Source organism: Argentina anserina, chromosome 3 (genome assembly GCF_933775445.1).
Source record: "Argentina anserina chromosome 3, drPotAnse1.1, whole genome shotgun sequence".
Lineage (NCBI taxonomy): Eukaryota > Viridiplantae > Streptophyta > Magnoliopsida > Rosales > Rosaceae > Argentina > Argentina anserina.
In genome coordinates this window covers 4,084,428-4,111,971 of record NC_065874.1, presented here as the reverse complement: position 1 = coordinate 4,111,971, position 27,544 = coordinate 4,084,428, and the positions used below count along the sequence as shown (strand labels likewise).

At 35.6% G+C, this 27,544-nt stretch overlaps 6 protein-coding genes across 7 annotated transcripts in view; 3 read left to right on the top strand and 3 right to left on the bottom strand.

Annotated features, from left to right (window-relative positions):
* LOC126788605 (cold-regulated 413 inner membrane protein 1, chloroplastic-like) overlaps positions 1–27,544 on the bottom strand; it is a 131,635-nt gene that overhangs the window by 85,637 nt on the left and 18,454 nt on the right. Inside the window, exon 1 of one of the 2 annotated variants that reach the window (XM_050514614.1) lies at positions 11,763–11,772. The exons of the other annotated variant lie outside the window; for it this stretch is intronic. The gene's annotated coding sequence lies outside the window, so the exon portion shown is untranslated. Of the gene's footprint in view, positions 1–11,762; positions 11,773–27,544 lie in introns of those variants that run through there. 2 annotated transcript variants of the gene reach the window in all.
* LOC126788616 (exonuclease 1) lies at positions 6,354–11,742 on the bottom strand. The gene is made up of 15 exons (XM_050514626.1): positions 11,536–11,742; positions 10,968–11,087; positions 10,290–10,413; positions 10,023–10,160; positions 9,729–9,938; positions 9,380–9,555; positions 9,211–9,283; positions 8,745–8,862; positions 8,045–8,304; positions 7,920–7,965; positions 7,471–7,835; positions 7,337–7,388; positions 6,842–7,064; positions 6,594–6,747; positions 6,354–6,513 (listed from the first exon to the last, which is right to left on the bottom strand). The coding sequence occupies exons 1-14, from the start codon at positions 11,694–11,696 to the stop codon at positions 6,663–6,665; spliced, it is 2,151 nt and encodes a 716-aa protein (XP_050370583.1). The 5' UTR covers positions 11,697–11,742; the 3' UTR covers positions 6,354–6,513; positions 6,594–6,662.
* LOC126788607 (bidirectional sugar transporter SWEET2a-like) lies at positions 14,212–16,133 on the top strand. Its single transcript, XM_050514617.1, has 6 exons — positions 14,212–14,348; positions 14,770–14,806; positions 14,900–15,116; positions 15,209–15,367; positions 15,478–15,597; positions 15,716–16,133. The coding sequence occupies exons 1-6, from the start codon at positions 14,288–14,290 to the stop codon at positions 15,824–15,826; spliced, it is 705 nt and encodes a 234-aa protein (XP_050370574.1). The 5' UTR covers positions 14,212–14,287; the 3' UTR covers positions 15,827–16,133.
* Positions 17,051–18,260, top strand: LOC126788615 (60S ribosomal protein L44). The gene is made up of 4 exons (XM_050514625.1): positions 17,051–17,133; positions 17,584–17,763; positions 17,856–17,930; positions 18,021–18,260. Exons 1-4 carry the CDS (start codon positions 17,131–17,133, stop codon positions 18,078–18,080), a joined length of 318 nt encoding a protein of 105 aa, XP_050370582.1. The 5' UTR covers positions 17,051–17,130; the 3' UTR covers positions 18,081–18,260.
* LOC126785838 (transcription factor GTE12-like) lies at positions 18,853–23,023 on the top strand. Its single transcript, XM_050511488.1, has 12 exons — positions 18,853–18,859; positions 19,034–19,243; positions 19,729–20,525; positions 20,637–20,697; positions 20,779–20,916; positions 20,998–21,068; positions 21,148–21,208; positions 21,293–21,376; positions 21,469–21,590; positions 21,731–21,797; positions 22,423–22,544; positions 22,631–23,023. Exons 1-12 carry the CDS (start codon positions 18,853–18,855, stop codon positions 22,811–22,813), a joined length of 1,923 nt encoding a protein of 640 aa, XP_050367445.1. The 3' UTR covers positions 22,814–23,023.
* Positions 24,225–26,736, bottom strand: LOC126788606 (eukaryotic translation initiation factor 4E-1-like). The gene is made up of 5 exons (XM_050514616.1): positions 26,360–26,736; positions 25,479–25,644; positions 25,271–25,396; positions 24,553–24,618; positions 24,225–24,453 (listed from the first exon to the last, which is right to left on the bottom strand). Exons 1-5 carry the CDS (start codon positions 26,653–26,655, stop codon positions 24,403–24,405), a joined length of 705 nt encoding a protein of 234 aa, XP_050370573.1. The 5' UTR covers positions 26,656–26,736; the 3' UTR covers positions 24,225–24,402.

The following is a 27,544-nucleotide window of genomic DNA, read 5'->3' as shown; positions in this document are numbered from 1 at the left end:
TTTCGTATATGAGAGATGAATGATATGACATCTATTTTTAAAATGACCAACGAAAGAGTTATATATATATATATATATATATATATATATATTATAGTTTTTATCATTAGGCATTACAGAGTGAAGTTTTAATTTTTGCACACTTTTCGGTCAAATTTTTTCACTATAAGTGATTCAATATTTAAGTATGTTAGTCAAAATCATTTATACAAAGTTTCATCTAATTCGACAATGTCTTGAGCTTTTAAAATTGAGATTTACATGAACGGTCATGTTGAACAGTTTTAATTAATTCATTGAGTTAATCTAATTTCATTACCTTAACGATATCTGAATTGGATGAAATTTTGTATAGATGATCTTTAATAACATACCTAAATATTAAATTACTTATGGTGAAAAAATTGACCGAAAAGTGTGTCAAAATTAGAACTTTACTCTTTAATTTCAGAGTGAATCTTCACTTTGAATTTTCACTTGAGATATATATAACTATATATAAAAACCAAACTATATGGTACTTACACAGGCTTAAGGGTGGACTCGGTTCCATCGGTTCGGTTTAAGAGCACTAACCGAAAACTGAAACCGAGGTCTCGGTTTTGTATTTCTCAAAACCGAAACCGAAAAAAATATCTATTAACCACGGTTTTGGTTCACCTATAATTTGGTTCGGTTCGGTTTCGGTTAATAACCTATCATTTGTAATAACTTTTCACACTTGACTTAAAACAAAAGTTAAAATCAAAATAAAGTAGTAAGCTACAAGTTTAGTACTTCAAATTAGTAAATAAGTAAACTAAATTGCAATAAGTTAGAAACAACAAATAAAATCAACAAAGTTACGATAGAGTATTAACCAAACGTAATATTTAATGAGTTAAAGACTGTGAGCAATTAAGTTAGACATTTCGAGGCCATTATCATGTAAAATCATGTATATCGTATGTAACTCTTAGTAAATAAAAACATGTTATACACCTATTACTATATTAAATATTAATGATTAAATACATATATGTCGATTCAATTCGGTTCGGTTTGATCGGTTTTTTACACGGACGAAACCGCAAACCGAAACTGAACTATTCAATTTGATGTAAAACCGGAACTGATAGATCGATTTTGTTCGGTTTTCGGTTTTTCGGTGTCAGTTCGGTACGGTTTTGGTCAGTTTTCGGTTTTTCGGTGTCTAAAAGTCCACCCCTACACAGGCTACACTAAATTTTGACAATTGTTCTCAAAATATTTCATACATTATCTAGAAAAAAAGATCATTCTTAATTAGAACAATTAGTAGTAAAAGAACTTTGTAAATCTCAAGTTTTCAACAACTAAAATGCATGACAGATACTAATTGAACACCAACGAAAAGTTGATGCCTAATTGATCGAGCTTCCTATAGTCTTGTTTCATCAGTTTAGTACCATTCGTATTGAGCATGATCTAAGGAGTGATAAACTGATAATTGCAATTGGTGAGAAATATGATCATTCTTTCTGAAGATAATTACTAAGAATTGTTCAATATAATGTTCTAATCAAATTGGTAATACATTGTGAACACAAAATCTCAATCCTAAGTTTTGATTTGAACAATTAGAAGCTAGGCCTTTTGTCCTAAACTTAGCCTCTTCACTCAAATAAGAACACCGTTTGTAGGAAAAGACAAGGGAATATCATATGTAGAAAAGAATCACTTAAAAAGAGTTCATGCAAGACATTAATAAAATGAAAATAGTGGATATCCTATGACTGGATCACTGTATTTAAGTTTCCTTTATATTTTGTTTTTTTTTCACAAAATTGAAGCAATTTAATAGAACATGCAATTTGCAAAGGTTGAAAATAACTTGAACACGTGTGATCTAGTCACTGAAGTTAATAGAACAGAGGATCATTTTTGGTTTATCTTTGCACACAATTTTTTTCTTGACCAGTATATTGTACGTACGTAGTTGTACTTTCATGAACGAATCATGAATTTAGAAAAGGTACAAGAACCAGTTGAGCTTGAGTTTATTCAAAAAAAAAAAAAAACAGCTTGTTGAGTGTGAAACTCAAATCCTTTTTATTCCAAATTCCAAATTAATTAACCCTGTTGTGAATTTTTCTTACACAAGCTATCTGATTGACTGTAAAATTATATAGATCATGAAAATAAGAAAAGTTGAGTGTGAATCTCATATCCTTCTACCAAGTTTATCTTAATTCCCAATTAGCCATGTTGTGGATCTTAATTACATTGTTTATCTCATTGACTATGAAAACATAAACAACAGATCCCCCAACTTATTCCTAGACCTGGAATGATTCCAACCCTTTTACATTGTTCACATAGTATATCTGAAATTTGTCTATTTGTTTAATAACTTCAATTAATTTTGCCCAAAACAACTTTTTTAATTTCTACAGAAGTTCTGAGGATGACCATGTGCTCTGAGTCCAGTTCCAAGAACCCAGTTATAATACTTTTGGGTTCCCTTTTTCGATGGAGGCAGCTAAAAGTGCCTAAAACTGAGAATCAAACACAAAAGCAGGACTTTCTCCCACCAAGACCAGCACAAGGATTCACAGCTTTGTTCTGCTTGTTCCCCACCTATACGACCTTGCAGACCTCTTACAGCAAAAAATATAACTAATTGGCCACCAATATAACATCATCATGTAGTATTTCATATAGCAGGCATTCATTAGTTTATTGAGATTAATATTAATATATATATATATATATAGTCTCTATCCACAGTGAAGCTTCACTCTTCCAATTTTGGCACACTTTTCGGTCAAATTTTTTCACCATAAGCGATTCAATATTTATGTATGTTATTCAAGACAATCTCTACAAAATTTCACCTAATTCGGACATCATTAAGGTATTGAAATTAGATTAAATCAATTAATGAATTAAAACTGTTAAACGTGAACTGTTCGTGTAAATCTCAATTTTGAAAGCTCAAACCATTGTTAAATTGGATGAAACTTTGTAGAGATGATCTTGAATAACATACCTAAATATTGAATCACTTATGATGAAAAAATTTGACCGAAAAGTGTGCCAAAATTGGAACTTCACTCTGTAATTTCAGAGTGAAAGTTCACTTTAAAATTACAAAGTGAAGTTCCAATTTTAGCACACTTTTGGGTTAAATTATTTCATCACAAGTGATTCAATATTTAGACATGTTATTTAAGATCATCTCTACAAAATTTCATTCAATTTGACAATGCTTTGAGCTTTCAAATTTGAGATTTACATGAATGGTTTATGTTGAACATATTTAATTCGTTAATTGATTTAATATAATTTTAATACCTTAACGATAACCGAATTGGATGAAATTTTGCAGAGATGATCTTAAATAGCATACCTAAATATTAAATCACTTGTGATGAAAACATTTGACCGAAAAATGTACTAAAATTAGAACTTCACTCTGAAAAAATTACAGAGTGAAGTTCCAATTTTAGCACACTTTTCGGTCAAATGTTTTCATCACATGTGATTCAATATTGAAGTATGTTATTTAAGATCATCTCTGCAAAATTTCATCTAATTCGGTTATCGTTAAGGTATTGAAATTAGATTAAATCAATTAACGAATTAAATTTGTTCAACGTAAACCGTTCATGTAAATCTCAATTTTGAAAGCTCAAATCATCGTCAAATTGAATGAAACTTTGCAGAAGTGATATTGAATATCATACCTAAATATTAAATCACTTGTGATGAAAAAATTTAACCGAAAAGTATGCTAAAATTGAAACTTCACTCTGTAATTTCAGAATGAATGTTCACTCTGGATATAGACTATATATATATATATATATATATATATATATATATATATATATAATGAACAAAGAAGAAGAAGAATAATCAATGACTTTTTGCTCTCATGATTTAGGACCATCATTATGTTTATGTTTGAACACCATGTTGCTTGTATAGGCAATATGAAACACTAGATTCTTATAATATTTATAAAGTAGTGTTTCATGCCTGGAATTAGGAACAACAAAAGTTGTTATAAGTTTTATTCAAAAAAAACAAAGTTGTTATGAGTTAAAAACTCAATCACATATTCACATAGCACGATTGGGACTAATAAGAATTGTTTTCAGTCACTGCAACTTGGAAGAACCATTTAGGTTATAAAACTGTGAGTTCAGCTTGCTCTTGGAGGTATATTGTTCCTTTGAAGTTTCAACTTAATAATTACATTGTTTCACAGACTAAGGATGATTGATAGATATGAGCAATTGTTCGAGCGAGGAAGAAGGCACACAATATAGGTCAGGATAAAGCAAAATAAACAATGTCCAGTAAAACAAATGATTCTCCCTCATTTTATTAAGTTCATTTATGGCGAGTTTCAAACAATCTCTAAATATCACAACATACCGACACAACACTATAGATTTTTGAATTAATTTTTTTCTTCTCTTTATCTCTAATATAAATATCCAAAAACAAGAATTTGATATGCATTTCTCAACTTATTACACTTGTCAGGTCTACATAATAGATTATCATTTATCACTTTGATTTCATGTGAGGAATACATTTTTGAACACTAAGATATCACCCAACAGAAAACTAAACAACTCAATAATTCCTCAATCAGATCAAAAAAAAAATTCATATAGAAACAAGAGGTAGCCTTTTGGATCAACAATCTGTTGCTTTTGACACCTTGGCCACGAGTGTAAGCACCACAGCATCAGAGACATCTGTATGGTCACGATCTAACATCAGACAAAAACCAAACCAGTGACGTAGATCACATCACAGTCACCCAAATTCTATTGCTCCCAAAATTCTATAAACAAATCAGATATTGTGTCATAGAATAATATGATACGCCTGGTTGTATATAATTATTGTCCATGAGGGCTGTCGGTTTTTTTTTTCCGGTCTAAATTAGTTTAGCACTTCTGGGTTTTTGTTCCTTAGCTTCCTAGAATGATGAAGAAGCCTTCCAAACTTCAAAAACCGACAAGCTATATTATAGTCCACATAATGGGATTTTCTTTTTTGACAAATTAGTGAGACCAAGAAGCTAAGCAAGAATTAGCATAAGGTCTTATTTGTTAATGAAATAATTGAGAAGGCAAAATAGTGTCTGGACAATGTGAACAAAGTTGATAGTTGTTGGGATGCATATGGATTATTTTGCATTAAGACTCGAAACTTCGAAAGATGCTACCGTATTTTCCTTTCCATGATCTTGTTTATTGAGCTTTTGTCAAGGTTTGTGGTCAGGTAAGAACAATAAAATGGATGCCAAATTTATTTTTGTGCCACGTTTTGGTCAATAGATTTGATGGTGGATATCAAAGGAAATGTATATAATTGATGAGTTGAGAGTAGTATAGTACAAACGTTGTTTATTATACTTTTTTTTTGTCCAAAGGAGTGAATAATGTAGGTATAATCTAGTTGCTAAAAGTCTAAATCTATCACAGATTGACTATACGTGTGTTTGTTAGTAACTTAGTAAGCTTGTTGATAAAAACAAAGTGGTAGTGACCATAGAAACGATCCCTAAGTTTAACAAATCAAAGAATCACCACAACCAATGTATGTTAAGACGTATCAAATCATTTAACTTCGATGGATTGATGTAACAACAATGATCACTTTAACGATGGTCCATTTAGCCATGTGTGTAAATTTTTTTGATAGAAATTACATCGGAAAACAATGCCGCTTATTATTATTTTTAAGGAATGCCGCTTATTTGGATTAAACACTACAAAAAGGCTTTTTGGGTAATCTACACCTTTTATAGCAGAAAACACTCACAATCTGATAGCTTTGCATTTCCAGATGTTGCATGAATGAAACGGAGGGAGAGGAAGTGCAGAAACCCAATTTCCGGAAATCACTAGGATTAAAGACTTATCTAGTGGCTTGATGTGTCTTTCTTAGTGGGTTCATGTTGCTATCAACCAAAAGAAGAAAGTATGAATCTAATGAAGGTCAACTAAATTGAGATAAGGAAAATGACACACTGAAGATAGACTCAGAGTCACAGAGAGAGGGTTACGTGTCGCTAACAATCAAATTCCCAGAGGTTTGAGATCCAGCCTAGCTAGGGGATCATCTAGTCCTCTATTTAGGTTGGAATCTGGATTATGACAATCTTATTGTTATTCAACGTAAAGTACAGTTCTTAATTACTTCAGTAATCTCCCATAAGGCAATGCAACTCAACTGGTACAGATTACCAGTAATTCATGAATTGTCTGACCTACCTATAGTAAGCTATTTCGATCAAGTTCATATGTGTAAGATATGGTTGAGCTAACAAAATTTCATGTATGAGATACAGTATAACAACGTTGATACAAGTCATACAACAGATGAACAATACACTTACAGGAAGAATCCAAGTTCTTTGAGCTTTCTATACAAAACCAAAATGGATGAAGAGAGTGATATTCTACTCATGATGACTCTTGATTCACCACAAAAACCTTAAGAACTTGAAATCATTCTTCAAGGACCCTGCATAATTGATAGGATGTTACGACAAACTACAATATCATAATTTGCAGATGCAAAAACCAAGTGGCATCCCCACTCACCAGTCACCAAGCAGAATTGCCTTTAGAACAATTGCTGGCTTGCTGCAAGAAAAATTGTTTTGCAGCAACCTAAATTCTGCGTTTTCGAGACGTTGGCTTTGTCTTCTGATTATTTGGTACATATTCAAACTGGCTAAAGTCAGCAACAGTTGTCCTACAATAAACATACACCAGGTGTCCCAGTCATTCATGAAGATTATGTATGTATGTAAAGGAGACATACTTGGATTAGGTCCAAATATATTTACCTATTGGTACAAGTATTTCGAACATCTTTCAGAGGAGCACGGAGGCCACTTGCTCGAGAACCAGATGAGCCAAATCTAAATGATGATATTACTGAAACGAAGTTTTCCATAGACTTCTCTGCTATGTCAGAATAACGGCCTAAATGGGAAATGTTGGATCCGAATTTTTCTTCTTCAGTTTTTGGGTCTGTAAGGGTTGCTTCATGGCTGGCGCCACAGGGACCTATGTAAAAGAAACAAATAAAAATAAAAAACTCCTGATCATTTAGGCCAATGTACCGACTTCCCTGATATAAATTGCTTTATATAATTATATTCCCAATTTTATAATTAGACAGAATTCAACAAGCACTGCTCTACAATCTGCCATCAGCATGGATAGCATAGAAAAACAAGAAAATCTTATCTAAAAAAATTCCTACCAAAAAAAAAATTAATATAACTTTGAATTCCGAAACAGTGATCCCATAGTTTTCTGAGTTCTCATTCACTTACCAATATCGGGTAGTGAAGCATCAGTACATAATTGTTTGAGTTTCACATCGTCCTGAAACAATTCAGACCATAAATATTATAACAATACAGTCAACAATAAAAACGTTGTTAGAGCACAGAATGAAAGAACATACCTCTTGGAAGCTGTCATTTGGGGAGATTTTCCTCTTCACAAGTTTTCTCAAGAATAGGCTATTCTTGAAAGGAGCAATCTCAGGATCTGCATTGTCATGCATATCATTGCCAAGAGAATCCTTCAACAAGAGTTTTTCTTGTTTATCTTCCTGAATATCTTCATTGGTTGATTTACCCTTAAAATAAGAACTTCTTACAATGACCTTTTTGTTCTCTGTCCTTGTTTTACACTCAAATGTGCCTTGGGCATTCTTACATTCACGCTCCCTATGCAGTGTTAAACAGGGTTTATGAATTGAATGTCTAGGCTGTTGTAACAATGTACTGTCTGGACTTCTTGTCTTGCCCGCCATATTTTTCAGTGCTAGCAGCGAAAATTCAAGTAAGATGAGTAAGTAGATAGTAAATCTGGATATGTAATGTTACTGAGAGAAGCTTATATGCATACCATCATCTGGAGATTCCGATAAATCAGTTGGAATACTATCTTCCACCTAGAGAAAACAAGGACAAGTTATTACATCACAAAAGTTGTAAGGATGGTTGATGTAAGAATGCATTTATGTAACTCACTGAATCACAAGGAGGCAGATTTCCAATGTGTTCAGGGTAAAGCAGAGTGAACTTTGAGTCATTCGCTGTACAGACAGCATCATCCACAGAGACATGTTCATCTAGACCGAGAGAAGAACCCGAGAAGTTGGTTTTACCATAAGCATCATCCACAGAGGTATTCTCATCTAGGCTGAGACTAGAACTAGACACTGGACTTGGATCATCAGGTGATGATCGTGGTGCCCTAAATTTCCTCTTTGATTCAAGAGAGGCAAAACCTTTAAGTTGTCAAGGAAAATTTCCGTAACTAGCACCAAACATATTGCTGTGAGAAACACAACATAGCTGCCAGAACTATAACAATTATTTACACTTCATATCAAATCACATGCAGCATGCAGCAATAAACTTCCAATGCACAGATCCTATATGCATATTTGCAGCCTTTGCTAAATGACACAAAACTATAGGACCTAAACAAATTTGAGCAGCATATACCACACAAGTATACAAACAACATGATGATGGATAAAGATGATGCATAAGTGTCGCTGTATTATAAAGATGCCACAGTATCCAATTTGTTCTATTTACTGGTCGTAGGTGCAAATTGGATTTGACCCCGGAGAAAAATGTTGTGTTGAGTCAGTACAACAACATACTGAAATTAAAACCTAAATAACAACTAAACTCGAAAAAGATGTGGGTCAAAGGATACAAAAATACTTCGTCAAAAGGTTATTCTGCACAGGTAAGTCTAGCTTTTTCTTTGTATTTCCAAAATTCCCATTTTGGGGTTGGGAAGTTGTGTTGGCACTAATCTTCTCTTTCTGTTGCTGCAAACAAAGAGGATCAGTCACGAACTATTCTCTTGATAGCACGTCACAGATATTCTATTCACAAGAATTTTGTTTTGTGAAAAGGTAATTAGTATGTGAAGACTGGTGTCCAAATAAGCATAAAAGCAACACTTCCTTGAATCATTTCTATTTATAATTGAAAAGAAAAAGTGAATCATTCAAGAATAAACTAGCACACTCCTTCAAAAAGACTTAAACCTTAAGAATGAAAAGTTGACACTTGGCAGCAATATTATTCTCATACTCAAGCTAAATATATACTATGATACACTTGAAAAACACATAATGAGAGAAAAAACCGTGTATAAATTGCATAAGAGTTACCTGGAATGGTGTGTTGGTAAATGGATCAAGATCCCCTTCTGCTATGCCTTTAGCTATATGTCGTGGTAAAGATGTATTCCAGGTTAAGGTGTAGACTTACGTATTTAAAATAGCAAAATGGGAAGTGACGACAAGATTAAGTTATATATTAATTGTATTTAAAGGATATGGTCCTAGGAAGTCCAAACTTTCTTCAACATCATCAGACAAATCAGACAAATGAACAATATCTTGAGAAATGGGATCATAAACTCGTTGATGCTGGAAAGTCAGTATTGCTTTCTTGAATGATTCTTCATATAGGGGAGGAACTGAAACAGTGCTGTACTTTAGGTGCTTAATGACCTAAAATTGGCCAACAATCAGCCACATTACAAAAGATCTTTTTCAAAGAGAATGCCTTTTAAACATAAACAAGAATTGGTAAAAAGACATTTATGAGCAGTCAAAAGACTGTTGTTGGGTCCTTATCCCTATTTGTATACAATATTCTTGCGTGCATAAATGGGCAAATTTACCTTGTCATAACTTGTGAACTTTTTAATGAGCGCGTGTGCTCTTTTAAGTCCCATTCCAGGCAATGACTGCAAATAGTCGCAACCGCTAAGAATACACATCTCCAAAATCATCTGTTTTGTAAAGCCTGCAAAGCTCAGGTCCTTGTTCCGAGGTAGCCTTGAATACTGAAACTCAACACCTTGCCCAAATTTGTCCATTTTATATATAATCTGGATACGGGAAAAGATTAAAGCATTTGTTGGCCAGTAAAATTCTAGCCGTAAAAAATTGGCAATCATTGCTAAATAGCTTACCCTAGGACATCCAAATGGTATTAAATCAGAGTCTTCTGTGATGACTGCCTCCACCTGTTTGCTAATTGCCAAGAAGGTCATTTGTGCGTCTGCCTCATATGGAGCGACAACATAAGACACGTTCTCCCGCTTTAACACCTTTGAGAAGCAACAATGTCAGTAGAAGAGAAGAAATATAATCTAGTACGAAGCAAAAAAGCTTTGAAGCTGTCACTCTTCTAAATAGATAATTTGCTTTTTAGACCCTTGGGAAACAAGTTGCCTGACCTGGATTAACTCTAAGGCAATTGATGGTGAAATGTCAACAGCTTTCTGATAACACTCATAAGCAGCAGAAGAATTTCCATTGGAATCATGCTCAATAGCACGTGCAAGATTTACCTTCCTCGCCCTGCATCAGAGTAATTCAAAAACATTTCCCAAGTAGAGTTATTCATGAACTTTCATCTTCATCATTGATTGGTAAGCACCAATCCAGCACTTTTCTACTCCATCAAAATAATAATAATAATTATTATAATAATAATAATAATTATTATTATTATTATAAAAGGACAGCAGAAAAAGATTGACAGCTTTACTTTGTGTGCGAGACGATCAGATGAATCAAGCAGTAAAAGGTGTAGGAAGCTTATGAAAATGAGTAGTAGAAATGACATGGACTTGATGGTTTTGATGAAGGGGTTGATTAAAAAAAACTAATTCAAGACAAAGGAGGAAATGAGAAACGTAAAATGAACAGAAGCATATGCTTTAAATGTACTTTCAAGAGTTAGAACTCGGAATTCAGACAGCATCTTAAATAGTTTGTCGCCTAAGAATATTACTAGTAATCTATTAGATATAGCACAACACAAAAAACCAAATGGCATGAATTAAAGCAGCCAAAACTATTCTGAATCACCAACTGAAGTGGAACAAACAGAAAAAGAGATTCCAGCATACCTTGCACGTTTGTTCTCTTGTTCACCCTTCATCGGTAGAAGACCACCATCAAACACAAGTACAGGCTTAACACAGTAATGCCGCAGAAGATTCACTCTATGCATGCAGTAGTCAATGTGCCTAAAAATGGAAATGAAATACATAGAAATCAAACTCATCTCTTTCTCACTACAATCTCATCATAATTCTAAACCAACTGCACACAATCTAAACAAAAGCTCAGTCAATCTTAAAAAGTTTTGAACTTTAGCAGCTCATGTGAGGCTTCCTCTCAAACTAACTAGGAAATGTGGCATCTTTTATCTCAAATCCTCAATTTGGAAATCTAGATACATACAATTTCACCTAATCAGAACCAGAAATGACTATAGAACAAGACCCATCATGCCAAAAAGCATCAAAACAAGTAATCAAAGACAACCCATCACCACATTTCCATCACACAATCTAAACAACAAGAACCCATTATCTCATTTCACAAATCAACCCAAAATTAGGGCACAGATGACCTAAAACCCTAAACCCATCATCCCAAATTCAACAAATTTGAGTAAAATAAAAGAGAGACCTGGAAGTGGGTAAGCCTTGACAGAGGTCTCTGCTGCAGGACAATGCACCTTTGTGAAGCCAAGAGTAGGTATCGATCGCCACAGAGCAGCCCTTCAAGTCCTTAATGTGGATTGGCTCCATTATTGATTTCAACAAGGGCAGAAGCCCTTGAATACCCATCTTGGTCTTCCTGGAAATCCCAGACGAATGCTATGAGCTGGGTTCGATTGGGTTCATCTAATTACAGAGAGAGTGAAGGGGTTTTGGAGAAGACGGAGGGTTAGAGTTTGACCCAAAATGGGAGCGAATATAGAAATTTACCCAAAGAGGTAAACAAAATGGCGGGAAAGTTAATTTTTCCGGTTTTATTTTGGCGGGGGGTGGGGTAAATATCCGGGTTAAGCCCAAATGAGTGTATCTGTGTATGCCTCTTTAACCAAAAAAAAGAGTGTATGCCTCATCATAACTTTGAAGAATGTATGATGCTGCATCTTGTTTTTTTTTTGTTACAATTTGTATACTTTTGGTGTCAACCACATGGATTTATGTTTCATGATTGATTGAGCAAGCAATTCTTAGTTCTTGTATGAAACTGAGGACATGGAACACGCTTTGTGTTTGAGTGAATATGCGATGAGATGATTGTACAGTAGAATCATGGATTCTTACGAGTCACTACTAAAGTACCAAGGGTTCTTTGATACCCTATCCTTCTTCGACTTGTTCGATGAAATGCTAATGATGTCGAAAATTCTTGCATACACCCCGTGAACATTCACCTGTCATTAAAACTATAAACATATGTAGAACTCCCCTCTCCATTTGTCACATAATTTTGCTTTGTTGTCTGCCGCTTTTGGACCCTTCGTTTGAGTTTTGCAGACCAGTTTTTTTTGTACTATTAGCCAAAGACCAATTAGTGACTATGAACCTTTTTGATCAATTATGTCAAAGTAATTAAGGAAAAATAATAATAATAAAATACTCAAAATTAACAGACAACAATTTAATTTACAAATAACTCACTACTTAATTTGATAAAACAAATAAGAACCTAAATTTATAAATAAATACCAAATGATGGCAAGTTGCCAAATGTCATAAAATATTTTTTTTACCACTTTTTAACTCATAGTGTTTGTTACTATTAATGAATATGTTATCTGATACTGTTAATTATAAAATTTAACTGTTACTGTCGACTATAAAAACTAACTGTTATTGTTTAGTTAAAACTAGCTGCTATTGTCGACTTGAAAGGTACATGCTACTGTCGACTATGAATCTAACTGTTACTATCGACTTGGACGGTACCTGCTACTATCGACTAGAAACTAACTGCTACTGTGGTTTTTTGATGAGCAAAATTTGAAATTTCAAAATTTCTCAAAACATATGCAATATGATACTTAAATGAAAGCTCATGACATAAGGAACAACTTTATATATTGGCTCACTTCTAAATTACCGGTGGTTTGGCCGAAAAACTTAAATTTGCCGGAAATAAACTAAAAAATGAGGAAAAATAGATTTGTTAAATCTTATAGGTAATATTTGATAATTTTCACGAAAATAAGAGTATTTTAATTATTTTTGAATTAATTAATTAATCAGTCTTGTTTTACTTATTCTTTTGGCTTGAGTTTATGTTATAATTTGTACAAGAAATATGAAAAGTGAGTTTTTAGTTAATTCAAATGTAGTATAGTACCACTAAGTAATTTTCTAAAATAATCGGAGCCAAAATTTCATAATGAGTTGGACTATAAAAAAATTTACGATTATTTATAAATTATATATAAAAATTTGGAATGTATTTAAAATTTAAATTTTAACACTAAAATTTAACTAGAAAGATACATTTTTTAGTAATTTGAGATTGGCTACAGCTCACCATAGCCCGTGTGTAGTTACGTCCTTGATCACCGTGACGTTCTGGATTCTAAACCTCTTATCAGCATCAACGTCGTTGCAGCTATGAGACATTTGTTTCTAAACTTTCCTGAGACCAACTGAAAGATCCATTTTGTATTCATATACATAACGAGCTTGTTATGATTTGTTCATATTGGAGAAGAAGATTGTTGATGCAGAAGTGTGCTTTTATGTTCCACTTGATTTTTCTTGCCGACCCAACTCATTCGGTAGATCCCATATTCGTTTTGAGCTGTGACTGTATATACATACGACCTGTGCTTATAGATTTATAACCACTACAACTTATACATATGCAAAGTATGCATACTAATCCGTAGGAAGCAAACACGTTTCTTAATTTACATGGCCCAAAAAGCAATAAAAGTCTCTACCAGTTAATGACTGATAGTGAAGGCTGAGTCCACTTGAAGTCTGTCTAAGCCACAAAGTGGTATATATGAGTATGACATTTCTATTTCATAGCTGGAAAACTTATCTTACTATTAGTTCAATCCTTGCATTCTTTATGTAGCAAAGCAGTGAAAAATTAATGGTTGGAAACCCACGTTGGTTGATTAGAAATCTGACACATAAAAAATCTGATAGATTTTGGATTGGTAGATAATAAAGGGTGCCAGTTCTCTCTATCTTACACAGTGTTAAACACATTTCTTTATTCTAGCTTAAATATCATCCACACTCGATTGTTGTAAAAAGGCTTTGCTTGTGGACCATTTATCGTAAAGTGTACATATTAGCAAGAGAGAGAGGAAGAAAGAGCTGTTGTTTGGTGTTGAGTAGTTGTGCAGTGAAACTTGAATACAAACTTATCAGAGGCTTTGATTTGAAGGATCATGTTGCCAATGGAGTTGTCTTCTGTGTATTTAGGTTTGAGTGTTGCAGCTGGAATTGCCGGTACCCTTTTTTAATCTGACGCTGTATCTGATTCATTATGCTTCTTCCATTGTTGGTATTTGCCTGGAGTTTTTCTTCCATTATATGCTCACTTTTGGATTTTGGGTTCTGGCCTTCTGGGTACCAATATCATGAATCCTTTTGAATGAATTTCAACAGACAATCTTAATTTCATAACCAATTATTTGATTAGTCCACATCTGACAGAAGCTAGTCTCCATGTTTCTTCTTTTAAAGAAATCTACACCTGGAATTCATCATGTTGCCATTATCAAAACTGATCATCTGACTTCATATCTTTATTATTGAAAACTGTATTAATACGCTATACACTAAGTGGACGTAGTATTACCTACTTATCTTTATTATTAAATACCAATGTGCTTCGTTACAAATTCTAATACCCTTTTGTCCACTGCAGGTAATGTCTTTGCATTTGTGTTGTTTGTCTCTCCGATGTAAGTTCTTTATGGTGTTTATGGGAAAACATTGACATTATGGAAATTTTTCACTTCACTGATGATTTATGTATCTTTCTATATGTTTTACAGACCAACATTTAAGAGAATCATCCGAAACAAGTCAACGGAACAATTCTCAGGATTGCCTTACATATATGCCTTTCTGAATTGCTTAATATGCCTCTGGTATGGCATGCCTGTTGTCAAGACTGGGATCATATTGGTAGCTACAGTCAATTCATTTGGAGCAGTTTTCCAGTTAATCTACGTTAGCATTTTCATCGCGTATGCTGAAAAAGAAATAAAGGTAACACATTTGCCACGAACCTACTTTCATTTCTAATTGATAAACCTCCTAGAACTCTGCAAATCATCTGCTATTTAATATGCTTATTGTAGGCAAGGATGCTGGGATTGTTACTGGTAGTTCTTGCTATTTTTGGATTGATAGTGTTTGTGAGCATAGGAGTTTTAGATTACGATGAAAGGCAAACTTTTGTCGGGTATTTGAGTGTTGTTTCACTCATCTCAATGTTTGCTTCTCCGCTGTTTATCATAGTAAGTCACGCAAAGAAATCTCTTCCAACTTGTTTTCAGACATGCAATTTCTTAGTTGATTTAATTCACATTCATCACATAAATGGTTTTACATAAATCCATTCATTCAGAAACTGGTGATCAAAACAAGGAGCGTGGAGTTCATGCCATTCTATCTTTCTCTCGCAACCTTCTTGATGAGTCTCTCCTTTTCTGCATACGGAGTGTTTAAGGAAGATCCATTTCTATATGTAAGTATTGTGTTTCCTCCTCATGCAAGCATTTTTTGGTTCAAACATGCATAATTCAGCTATTAAGTTATCAGTTTAGGCAGCAAACACATCTCACTTTATTTTGATTCTTGTGCAGATTCCAAATGGTATTGGAACAATTCTGGCTATTATCCAGTTGGTTTTGTACTTATACTATAGTGATCTATGTAAAAAGGACTTGAGAGAACCCTTGATCACATATGTGTGAACAAACTCGAATTACTGAAGACGTGATCATGAATACGTCATTTGTACCTGTTTGGAGGAAGAGGCTGCAATGGAAAATCCATAACTGGAAAGAGAAGCAGCACTAAATAAGATACTTCACCTCAGCACAGAAAATGTCCATGAAAGAAAAATATCATGTTCCACTTATCCACTCTGTTCATGGCCAGTAAGTAACTAAGTATTAGGTGAAAAGTAGTACCAGATTTTGTAAGGATTATAGTTCTGCTGAGTCTGAAATTCCTTGTTTTGTACAAAGTGGTTCAAGTTTGTTTGGATATTTGTCATACAACACAAGCAACTCAATGAACAGATTTTTTAATACTATACCAGTTCTTTTTTTGTGTGGAGCTGAATGAGCATAGGTCTGTGAATAGAGATCGTACATTGTTGTTATGTAAGTTCTAGTCCCCTTCTAACTCAGAGCAGACTTGGACTATCTATATAAGCAAGCATTATTCACAAAAAATTACTTGACAGATTGCAAAGCCTATGCGAAACCTGGAAGTACTTATAGGTCACTATTGCTGATATAAATATCCGCTAATCTACCATAATTTTTTCTTGATAGAAAGATAAAAAGATGGCTCCATCTTAATTGAATTAAAATTGAATTGAAAATACAATACAATAGAAGGATACTATTGTATAGATCTATCGATTTTTGATACACCAATTTTCTGTGATTATTTTTCTGGAGAAGATAGAAAGATTAATGAATCGAAAGCGAAATAGTCATACAGACCAAAGTCAAGCCACTTTGCTACTACTTCAGCCCCTCACCATCCAACCTTAACAGATGACAGCATAATTAAAACTGCAATATACAGACGTTGCAATACATAAAATTCCCCTAAAATAATATGAAATTATGAATGGGACTAGTTACTAGTTCATGATGAAGAAACTACATTCAAGTTGCTCATAGTTTGTACACTGGCGGCGTGCAGATGATCTGGATTACATTGTCATTATTGCAGTATTGTTTACTACATGTATCTCAGTATCTGTATATATATAAAGAGTAAGGAAAGAAAAAATCAGCCAGTTTTCTGGAGACAAAAAAGTTTTTCTGAAGAATGTCAATGTGAATTTGCGGGTCAAGTCAGCAATACCCGAGCCCAACTTAATCGGACTTAAAACCATGAAACCCATTCTGACCTAAAGCCCAAGACAACCGAGTATAAAACCGGAACAAATAGCCGACTCTCAACTAGGGTTTCAGCTTCACTATCCAGGCCGCTCTCGCTGCTCAACTCATTTCTCTATCCAGCCGCTGCCTTCACCATGGTACCTCTCCTCTTTCTTTCTCTATTTCCTCGTCTTAGTTCATAGCTTTTCCGCCTCGATTTGATTTCTGGACCGGTTTACTTTAGTTCTTTGTGGTTTAATTTAGCTCCAACTTCAATTACTTGGCTGCGTAATATAGATTGAAGCTGGTGCTGAGTTTGGGTTAGGGTTTTAGAGTGTTCTGTGTTAAATCTACCACGATTTGAAAAAAAAGTAAAATCGAACGGGTTATCTTTGTAAATATAAAGATTAAGTAATTTTAACTGCAGTAAGCATGAATTAGTATGCTGTAGGTTGTTAGAGGCTTTTTGATTGATTTATTGGTCTTCGATTACTGAAGTAAATGGTTTGCTTATTGAATTGTGGTGCCTGTGTTTCGTTGTTGTATTTGTGGTTGATTTGTTTTGGAAATGGAGTAGAGGAATGGTAATTGGAGTTGGGATGTTTTAGGTGAACGTTCCCAAGACAAAGAAGACCTACTGCAAGAGCAAGGAGTGCAAGAAGCACACCTTGCACAAGGTTACCCAGTACAAGAAGGGTAAGGATAGCCTTGCTGCTCAGGGTAAGCGTCGTTATGATCGCAAGCAATCTGGATATGGAGGTCAGACTAAGCCAGTCTTTCACAAGAAGGTATAGTCATTCGCGCTGTATTGAACATACAGATGTGTTAGCTTGATGTTTGTGTTTGGAAATCTTAGTGTTGATGTTTCTGTTCCAAACAGGCTAAGACTACCAAGAAGATTGTTCTAAGGCTCCAATGCCAGGGATGCAAGCACGTTTCTCAGCATCCAATCAAGGTCAGTGTTTGAGGCTAGATGTGCTTCTGTTTTTGGTGCACACGTAACTTTGGCAGTCGTACTTACTCCTTTCTACTTTTTTTATTGCAGAGGTGCAAGCACTTTGAGATTGGTGGAGACAAGAAGGGAAAGGGAACATCGCTTTTCTAAATGGAGTGTTTTTTTTTATGTTGTTATTTTGCTGTACTTGTTGAAGATTTTTAGCTAATATGGATGATTTGTTTTGATATTTTGTTAGCTTCTATGTGAAACTACAATTGTGTTATGGCACTTTTCTGGCTATTAATTCAGAATTTGAAATTAGACCTATGCACATGCATGTTATCTGTTTCTGTGCTTAGCCTCAATATCTTTAGATTCAACCATTTGTAAGTAACCTGATACATATTTCCGCTTTGTTTGCTGGTAGTTGTTACTTCAATCTTTAAATGTTTCTCAATCATCAAAATTGTATGAAATGTCCAGTGTGAGATGAGTTTTGTTAAACTGTGAGATGGACATACCTGAGCCTTGCCCACCACCCATGTGTTGGTGCTTGAAATCCAATCATACAAAGCTTCTATATGTAATTCCTATTAAACCGTGGTCACCTCTCTAATCTATGTTTGGAAACCTACACTTGCATAGTAGAGTTTAAGCATTTGCTTAAACGTTTTACCGCTGGCTCATATTTTGGTGGGTTTGTTTTACTATTCGTCAGTCATCCTGATTAATCTGTTGCCGACCTTGATCGGCCGATTTGAAAATCCGGCAATATAATGCTCGCTGGATACTCTATCGGCTATAAACCGAGTGTCGCCTACCTTCTTTGATCGGCTCATGTTTGATAACCTGCACTTCCATTCCAGACTTTAAGCTTTTAGTTTGATATGGATTTTTTGCCGTAGTTTTGGTGTTTTTCTTTTCACGCGGCAACTGCAACATGGATGGTCTATTTTTCACCGTGGTCAAGAAAGAGTTTGAAGTGTAATTACTAGCCTACGAGGTGAAAGCAAGCTAGTTTAACATTTGCTTAGATTCTTAGAATATCAATGACTATTTTTCGTCGGGAGATAAAATTGAAAAACAAAAACAAAAAGAGAAAATAAATATCCCAATTTAAGTGAAAAACCCTAAAACCGGCCCGACTTCAATTAATATAGTGAGCTTCTTCTCCTCCTTCTCCCAATCACTCGCTCTCTCTCTCTCTCATCTCTTCCGCCGATACGATTCCGACGACTCCAAGAGCGGCGTAGGGCGTAGCCCTATCTCTCGCTCTGTCATCCGCGCCGCTCAATTCCTCCGTCAACTCTCCGCCATCCTTTTCGATTTCGGTAAGCTCTCCAAACCCTAATCCTACTCCAATTCGCTTTACATTAGCGATCTCCGATCTCCGATCTCCGTATCAGTTAGGGCTTCGATTCTGCTCAGTTCAAGTTAGGTTTTACAATTCAGCTTTGAATTTCGGTGGTATCGATCGTGGTTATCTTTCTTTGCCGATCTCGGATTGTAAACCCTAATTAGATCTGCTTCTAGGGCACGATTAGGATCAGTGATTTGGGTATATGGATCTTGTACAAATTCGATGAGGGCTGTCGGTTTTTCGATTTCGTTAAGTTCGCAAACAGTTCATGATTATGTTTGGATAGTTGAATTTACTGGGTTTTAATGGTGTATTGGATCTCTGTTACTTTGCTCTTAGTACTGTTTAAGCAGGAGTAGTACAGTATTCATGCTTTCGTGTAGTTTTCGGTGTTCTGATTCGCCGTGAAGGTTTATGCTGGGTGTTATTTTCTGATTTATTGGATTTTGGATTCAGGCTGTGTACGACTTCTGTTCGGGGAGTCTTTTTATCAGTATGATCGCCACCGAAACGACACGACAATGTTGTCGGGCAACAAGCTGAAGATCAAATTCTCTTGCAAAAGGGTAGAAGCTGATTCAGGGAAAGTAGTAGAATCCAATGATGGGAAAGTGTCGCGCGACTTTGGGCATTCAGTGTCTGCCAAGGGTTTGAGCTCTCTTGTGCCATCTTCTATACCGGGTGGGAGGAAGAGGGGCCCGCTGGGGGATGGAGAGGTTCCCAGAGAGAAGAAGCTGAAGATGGATCGTAAAGTGAAGAGTCAGTGTTCGACGATTCTGAGTGCCTTGATTTCTCATAAGGACTCTTGGGCTTTCAGAAAACCGGTTGATCCTGTTGAGCTACAAATTCCTGATTATCTTGATGTCATCTCTTCTCCGATGGATTTGGGAACGATAAAAACAAAGCTAGACAGAAATATGTATTTTGGCGCCGGAGAGTTTGCATCTGATGTCAGATTGACCTTTTCTAATGCCATGCTCTATAATCCCCCAGGCAATCCTTTTCATCAGATGGCAAAAGACCTAAATACAAAGTTTGAGATGAAATGGAGACTTCTGGACGTGAAGCTGAGTCAGGGAAGCTCCAAGGTTGATGCAGGGAAAAATTTGTGTGGGCAAATTAAGAAAATAACTGAAATAAGTGATACGAGACTGAGCCATAAATTTATTCCGATTCAGAATGTATCAGTGACGAAATTCTCAGTCCCATGCAAAGAGAATGTCGGAACTGGCTATGGCGCAAGTGATGGTGAGGTAAGCATTTGTTGGTAATACTGACAAATTTGTGCACTAATTGTTTCTCTGTTCTTATTATAAAAGTTTGCATCCTCCTACTCCGTCTAATTATATGTACTTTGTTTACAGATATTGCTTGCCACAACAGTGAAGGCCACTCCAAAACTGTTGGGGAAGAACTTGGATAGAGGTATGCTATGCATGTTTTTGTGTTATGTCTATGTGAAGCTATTTGAGGGTATTTAGAGCTAATAGAGATTGTGTCATGTAGGCTGCGATAGTGTTGGCAGACAATCCTCTGGCTCCAAAAGTGGAAAGCAGCCACCGAGCTTGGTGGGTAGTAAATGTGGAACATGTGGCAACATTACATGCCATTGCAGTCTACGCACTGAATATTGCTGCTCAAGTGGTTAGTCTTTTTATCTTTTCTTTTACTTGCATATTTTATGTGTTAGAATCTGCCTGAAATTGAATCCCTCTCTTGCTTCAGAAAATTATTCTGAGGGGTCATTAGGCAAGGAACAAAATCGTCATTTGTCTAGTGCCAATCTAACTGGACTGGTACGTATGGCAGTATTTCTGATTGATGTCCTCAAGTTTCTTTTAATGGTACTATGCCTTACCTTTTGTTCAATATCAGGATTGTCAAGCAATAACCTCTTCTGCGTCCCGTATGAGCAAGTCAGATCCAGAGTCTGATGGTGAGACGACATAACTTTACAAATGTATGATTTTTAGCCAGTTTTGCATTAGTGATCTGAGTAGAATGGTGTTGGAATTTGAAGGGGCAGTAAGTGCTCTGGATGAGGAAACCATATGTCCCAGTTCTCACTTTACAAGTCCAGTCACAGATGCTGCTTCTGGAGAAGGTCAGTTTCTTTATTCTGAATTATGTGTTTACTTTAACCCTTCAGCTTGACATTTTACTGCTTATTAATTTGTATTTATCAATTCTGTCTAGAATGGAGCACTCCTATCTTTAGTGTTCCACTATCACCAAAGAAGGCTCTCCGTGCTGCCATACTCAAGAGACGCTTTGCAGATACTATATTGAAAGCTCAACAGAAAAGTCTTCTTGATCAAGTAAGACTTCTCACTTGAAACCATTTTATGCAAAATTCTGTTGGATGCATTGGTTTGCTGCATTTTAGATTAACTGTAGATGATGTTGTAGTTCTTGTACCCTTTGGTTTGCTAAATATTGTTTCCATCCTTATATACAGGGTAATAGAACTGATCCTCTGAAGATGCAACAAGAAAAGGCAAGATTAGAGCGGAAGCAGCGTGAAGGTGATCTTAACATATTTTTGTACTTTTTCCTTTTCTTTCGTCTGTACTGTTTGAGGATGGTTTCTTGAAGTATTTTCTTGTCTCTGGAAACACCTTTATGTGCATCTATAAAAATTAATATAAAAAGAGATTGTCAATCAGGTCAGACGCCCATTATAGAAAAGGTTGTAACGGGGTGTCATACTCACTCCAATCCATTTATCTACTTGATAATTGTCTTTGAAAGCGATTCTTCTATACTTGTATTCTAAAATATCTGTTATTTTGCTGGACTTTTGGATCATTTTCATGATCTACTTTTTGTGACTGAAGGAAATAAATAAATCATTGTCTTTGATTGAGTTCTTAATATATGCCCATCAAACTCTATTTATGTAGCCATCTGTTTTAGAAGTTCCTGTATTGTTTGCGAAGACATGAATCTTGCACCCGAGTGTTTGATGCCGCGAGTGGTGACATTTGTTGATCATTAGTTGAATATATGGAGTCTGGTACTCATTTCTTGATATATGATTGTTTTTATGAATGGAATACAGCAATAATTGTTAATCATTTGTACATGAATTTCCCCATCTTTCTCTCCAGCGGCCATTTTACTGATGATCATAATTTTGTTGTATTACAGAGAAAGCAAGGATTGAAGCTGAAATAAGAGCTGCGGAAGCTGCTGCACAAAGGCAGGCTGAGATTGAATTGAAGGAGCGACATGCAAGAGAAAGAGAAGAAGCTCGCATTGCACTTGAAAAGGTGAATTTTTGTTCTATTTATACATTTCATGAGTGGGCGCCTATCAGTATGTTTGTGGTCTGATATGATGACTAATTTTCATGCAGATGGAGAGGACTGTTGTGTTTGAGCAGAATTGCTCTATTTTGGATGAATTAAAAACGTTAGCCGGATATAATGGTGGCTCTTGGGGATCACACTTCCGATCGCCACTGGAGCGTCTTGGTTTATTTATCAAGGATGATCATACAGTGGAGGTTGATGAATCGGAAGAAGGGGAGATTTTGTGACCTTGACTTAGCTTTGCTTCCAGACTTATTTATGTGATTGTATGCGTTTCTGTTCACCACCTTGGCGATGCTTTGAGAGGGGAAGGAGACCATTTGTAAATGGATTCGATACTTCTTTGGGTAGTAGGTTAGCTGAAATACAGTTATGTATATATGAAATATTAGGAAAAAAAGAAAGAAAAAAAATGTCACCTTATTGGAGTTTATGTTCCACAGAATCTTCCTCTCCTTCTCTGCCGTTTAAGGAAACATGAAATCTATTAACCTTATAGTGGTATGATTTGTATGAACCGAGTAGAATTAGAATTGAATCGATTCAATATTTCTGTGGATACATTCTCTCTGAGATAGTCCGTAACTATAACTATCGCTTGCTATATGTAACCATATCTGCTAGTCGCTGCGTTTGCAGTTCTTGGAGTAAAACCAAAATTTATTCTGTTTTCATCTATGGACTACTCTTATAACTTCATCTAAGAGGCTGCCAAAATGCCTTCCTGCTGCAAAGCATAAACTGCGGTAATATATTGCTGCTTCAGTGAGGGCCTTGTTTGATCACTAAGACCTCAGCTTTGATTAGAGAAGACAAACCGGCTTTGTTTAGAGAAGACGAGCTGAAGATGATGAGCAAAAGCAGCTATACGTTGTTCTTGATGGTTGAAGCCCTCCGTCTCCAGTTATACCATTAAGAAGAAAAGCCGCATCACATTGAACTTGACAAATGAAAACTCATTTTGGTTCCTGGAAGTTTTCTGAGATATTTCAGCTTTATGAGTTGTTGCTAGCTCCATCACCCACTCTTGAAAGGAATGCTAATCTTCTTGGCCGAGAACTTAACTATAGCCTGGCCAATCCCTTCATCTTGGCTCTTTTTTAGAATTCCTTTGTAACATGCATTCAACTTCATTTATGATCTTCGATCGAGTGCCCAAATTTACCAAGTTGTTTGAATGTTTGGTATGGAAATACAGTAGTTTACAAAGTCATGCGGCAAGCTTAGCTACGCCTCATGAATTTTGCACGAATAGGAAAGAGTAGCACGCTATGCATCAAATGTTGTTTCTTTGATTAGTCTGAGTCGACGGTTCGTCTTTGTTATAATCAGTGATCTTCTCTGTGGTTTGGGGAAAGGGAATTGATATATATTGTTATGAACAGTTGAAAGGTCAGATTATTTTAGTTCAATCTACTGAATGTAGTGAAAATCTGCCTCATGAGAAGATTTCGGGAAGCGTGCTATGGCAAACTTTATCCATTTTCCTCTCGGATTTCTTTGGAACCCAAATTTCAGCAACAGAAGGTTAATGTGTTCAGATTTCTTAGAAATGATAAAGGCGATGATCAGATTTGCTACCACATTTTAATAATAGAAGTAAAAATGCAGAGAAAACATAATAAGAAAAGAAAAATAGAACCGGAAAAGAAACATCTATGTTCATTCTTATCATTTGAAAGAAAGTCTACCTAAACCATATGAGGGGAAGGAGGAACAATTAGCAAGAAATTGGTTACTCTCGCATCTAAAGTAGGGCATACAATGCTCAGGTTCAGATAAAAAGATTGAGTACTAGAAAAGAGCACTATACAGATCACACCGTGTATTTATTCTTGGCACTTCTCTCCTGTCGCCTTGCATCTTCCTGTAGTTCATTCAACCAATATATAAATACTTCTTTTCTAACTTAACAGCATGATTTGAGCAATGTTAAAAAATAAAATACATGAAAAGAAATCCTTACATGGAATATGAACCCTATAGTTTCGTTGCTGTCCAGAAAACCCTTCCATTGTTTGCCAATGCTCACCTGTGCAAGAAAGACAATATGAGACAACATTCAAACTTCGGTTATGAAAATGCAACTTGCAAATGTAGATAAATGAAAGTTTTCCTTAAAGAAAGAAAAAAAGGAGGGAAAGTTTATGGTGCCCATATCAAAGTTCAAAGAAAGAGACTGTTTTCTAAAAATCCCGGTAGAATTACAAAAGACAACCCATATAACATCAAACCTAGTGGAACCTTCCCCCTTTGTTGAAAGTAAGACCTAAAATTCAACTCTAATGGAGTGTGTAGTTGAGCCAGAATGGTCCCACGGATGATTTGTGGGAAGGAGAAACATGAGGGCAGTGACTTCAAATTTTGGGAACAAGGGAATGCAAATATGCAATCATCATTTTTTTTAAAAAATTTTACAGTTTTTGGGATCAACATTGTAGATCAATACTGTATTTGTGCAATAAATAAAAAAGGACTGCAAGTGATATTCATAGTAGTATCTCATCATTTGAAACATGGAAATAGTTGACATGAAATAGCTAGTTGGTGGTTGGATAATGGTACTCACTCGGATTCCACAATCCGTTGGGATTCATTATAGTTAGGGACAAAATAAAGAAGAGAATATGCAATTGACAGGTTAAGTAGCCCAACAACTAAGTTTAGTAGGACATAACAATTACCTGAGCAGCCTCATTTGTTGCATTCTTAGTCCAAATAGCAATTTTTTCTTGCCTATTTCTGACATTGACTACTGCTCCACATATTTCATCTCCATGATCAAACTGTTCTCCGATCAGTGCTAGCAACTAGTAACAGTAAATACAGACAATCAGAGCACAAATTAAACTACAACTAAACCCAGGATAGCAATTGAAGTTTAGAGCATACCGTATGCAGCCAGGAATTATCAGATTTCCCTTTAGAAAATGTCATAGTCCATTTCCCTCCATTAGCACAAACAGGATCCTCCCACTTTGGCTCAATTTTGTTTTTGAAACAATGGAAGTCTGTCCCAGGAGTCAACTTGCTTGGATGGCGTATATTATTGTAGATACTGAAAGGCGAATAGACTTAAGTTACTATCAAGAAAGCATGAACAAAAGCACACAAGTATCACCGTCAATCTCATATAAGCATGCAGTTCCATGCACACAGTGATAAAATTAGCAATAAAATTCAGAACAAATTCTCCGTCCTAATCAAGTACAAAGCACTGAAACATGATTTACCACATGACACATCTAAATAACGAGTGATAGGACACCTCCTAAACTCATTTACACCAAAGAAAATAAGCGAGACACACATATATTCAGCAAAATCTGACAAAAAAAAACAGGATCTTGAGGTCTTTTTAACGTTTATCCTACTGGTTTGTTTAACAGATAACAGAAATAACACCTTCTTTAGCATACTCAACTCCCCGATTTCCACCCTATCAAAACTCAACCTCTAGGCATTGCCTTCACTACAAGCATCAATCCAGCATATCTTAATTCACTAAAGAAACCATCAGTAAACACTACAAACCAAACTCTTCAGCTTTCACTCTATTCAAACCAAACTCTTGAATCCACAAAGCAGTATCAAATAACAGAAAGAACCAATCTTTTTAATCACAAAGTTTCCTACTTTTCAAGACTCATTACAAAACCCTAAACAATCAAAACGACCCCAATTCATCAAATTGAAAACACAACAGAGCTAAAGATTCAATATTTATCATCAAGAAAACAAAGCAAAACGAGAATGAGGAAGAAATCATAGACCCCCAGAACTCCTCAACAGTTGAGAATGTGTAGATCGGACGAATCGAGCTGCCCCAATCCTCCTGCTTGGACTTGGCGGACTTGGCCGAGGGGCTATCGAACCAGAAGGTCCACGAGTGCTCCAGAGGGTGCTGCTGCGGCTTCGCGACCTTCGATGATGCCGACGACTCGTCGTCGCCACCGGCGATCTCTCCTTCTTCGAGCTCGTTCTCGTCTTGCATTGATTTAGGGTTGCGCGGCTCCGTCTTGCTCTGATCTTCTGAAGCTGAAGTCTTGAGTGCTTCTTCTACAGCCATTCTTGATTTCTAGGGCTTCAATCTCTCTTCTCTCTTCTCTCCTCTCTTCTTGGCTGCCGTTTTGTTCGTCTTCTCTCGCGTTTTGAGTTTCGCTCTCTCTTTCTTCCCTCTCCCCCCCCTTTTATATTTATTTCTTATTAAGATACCGGTGACACGTGGCGCAGTATCAGGTATCAAGTGAAGTACTAATCAACTGGGGAGAAATTTTTGCATCTAAAAAAGGGATTGAATCATCTCACTAATTAGTGAATCAAGCATTCTAGATTTCTAATTCTAGTTTGGTCTTTTTATAAATGTCATGAAACTCTTGGTAGATATTATGTTAAATATCTTATCACAAAGTTCTTGAGCATGATATAAAGTGGACATGAAACCCGTATATATGTGCTTGCTATGGATGTAAAATTATGTTTGTAGCATGGTTTAGGGCGCTTAGTATGAACTTCCATGAATGATAGATGATGAGATTAACAAAGGTGATGGAATGCCAATGACATATTCGCAAGCAATAGTCGCCAAATAAACCAATTGAAACTCGGTATCCCCAAATCAAATATTCGTACAGTAATAAGTTTTAGATCAAACAACAATGCCGTATGTTTATTACACTATAAAACCTGTAGCTCTACAAAGCATCATTCATCGTTGATACTTAAGAACACCATTATCGTACATAATTTACACAATAAGACTTCTTTTTATACAAAGAAGCGATGATATTTAACAACGCATTAATTGAAAAGAGTTGGTGAAGCAAACTATATAATGGTACGAAATTAAGCATGTAAAAGTAGTGGCAGTATTACACTATTACTTAGTTTCTATATTTGGAGCTTCATTTGCTCCAAGTATGATTTTCCGTCGAGTTTACCGCGGGTGTAGAATCTTG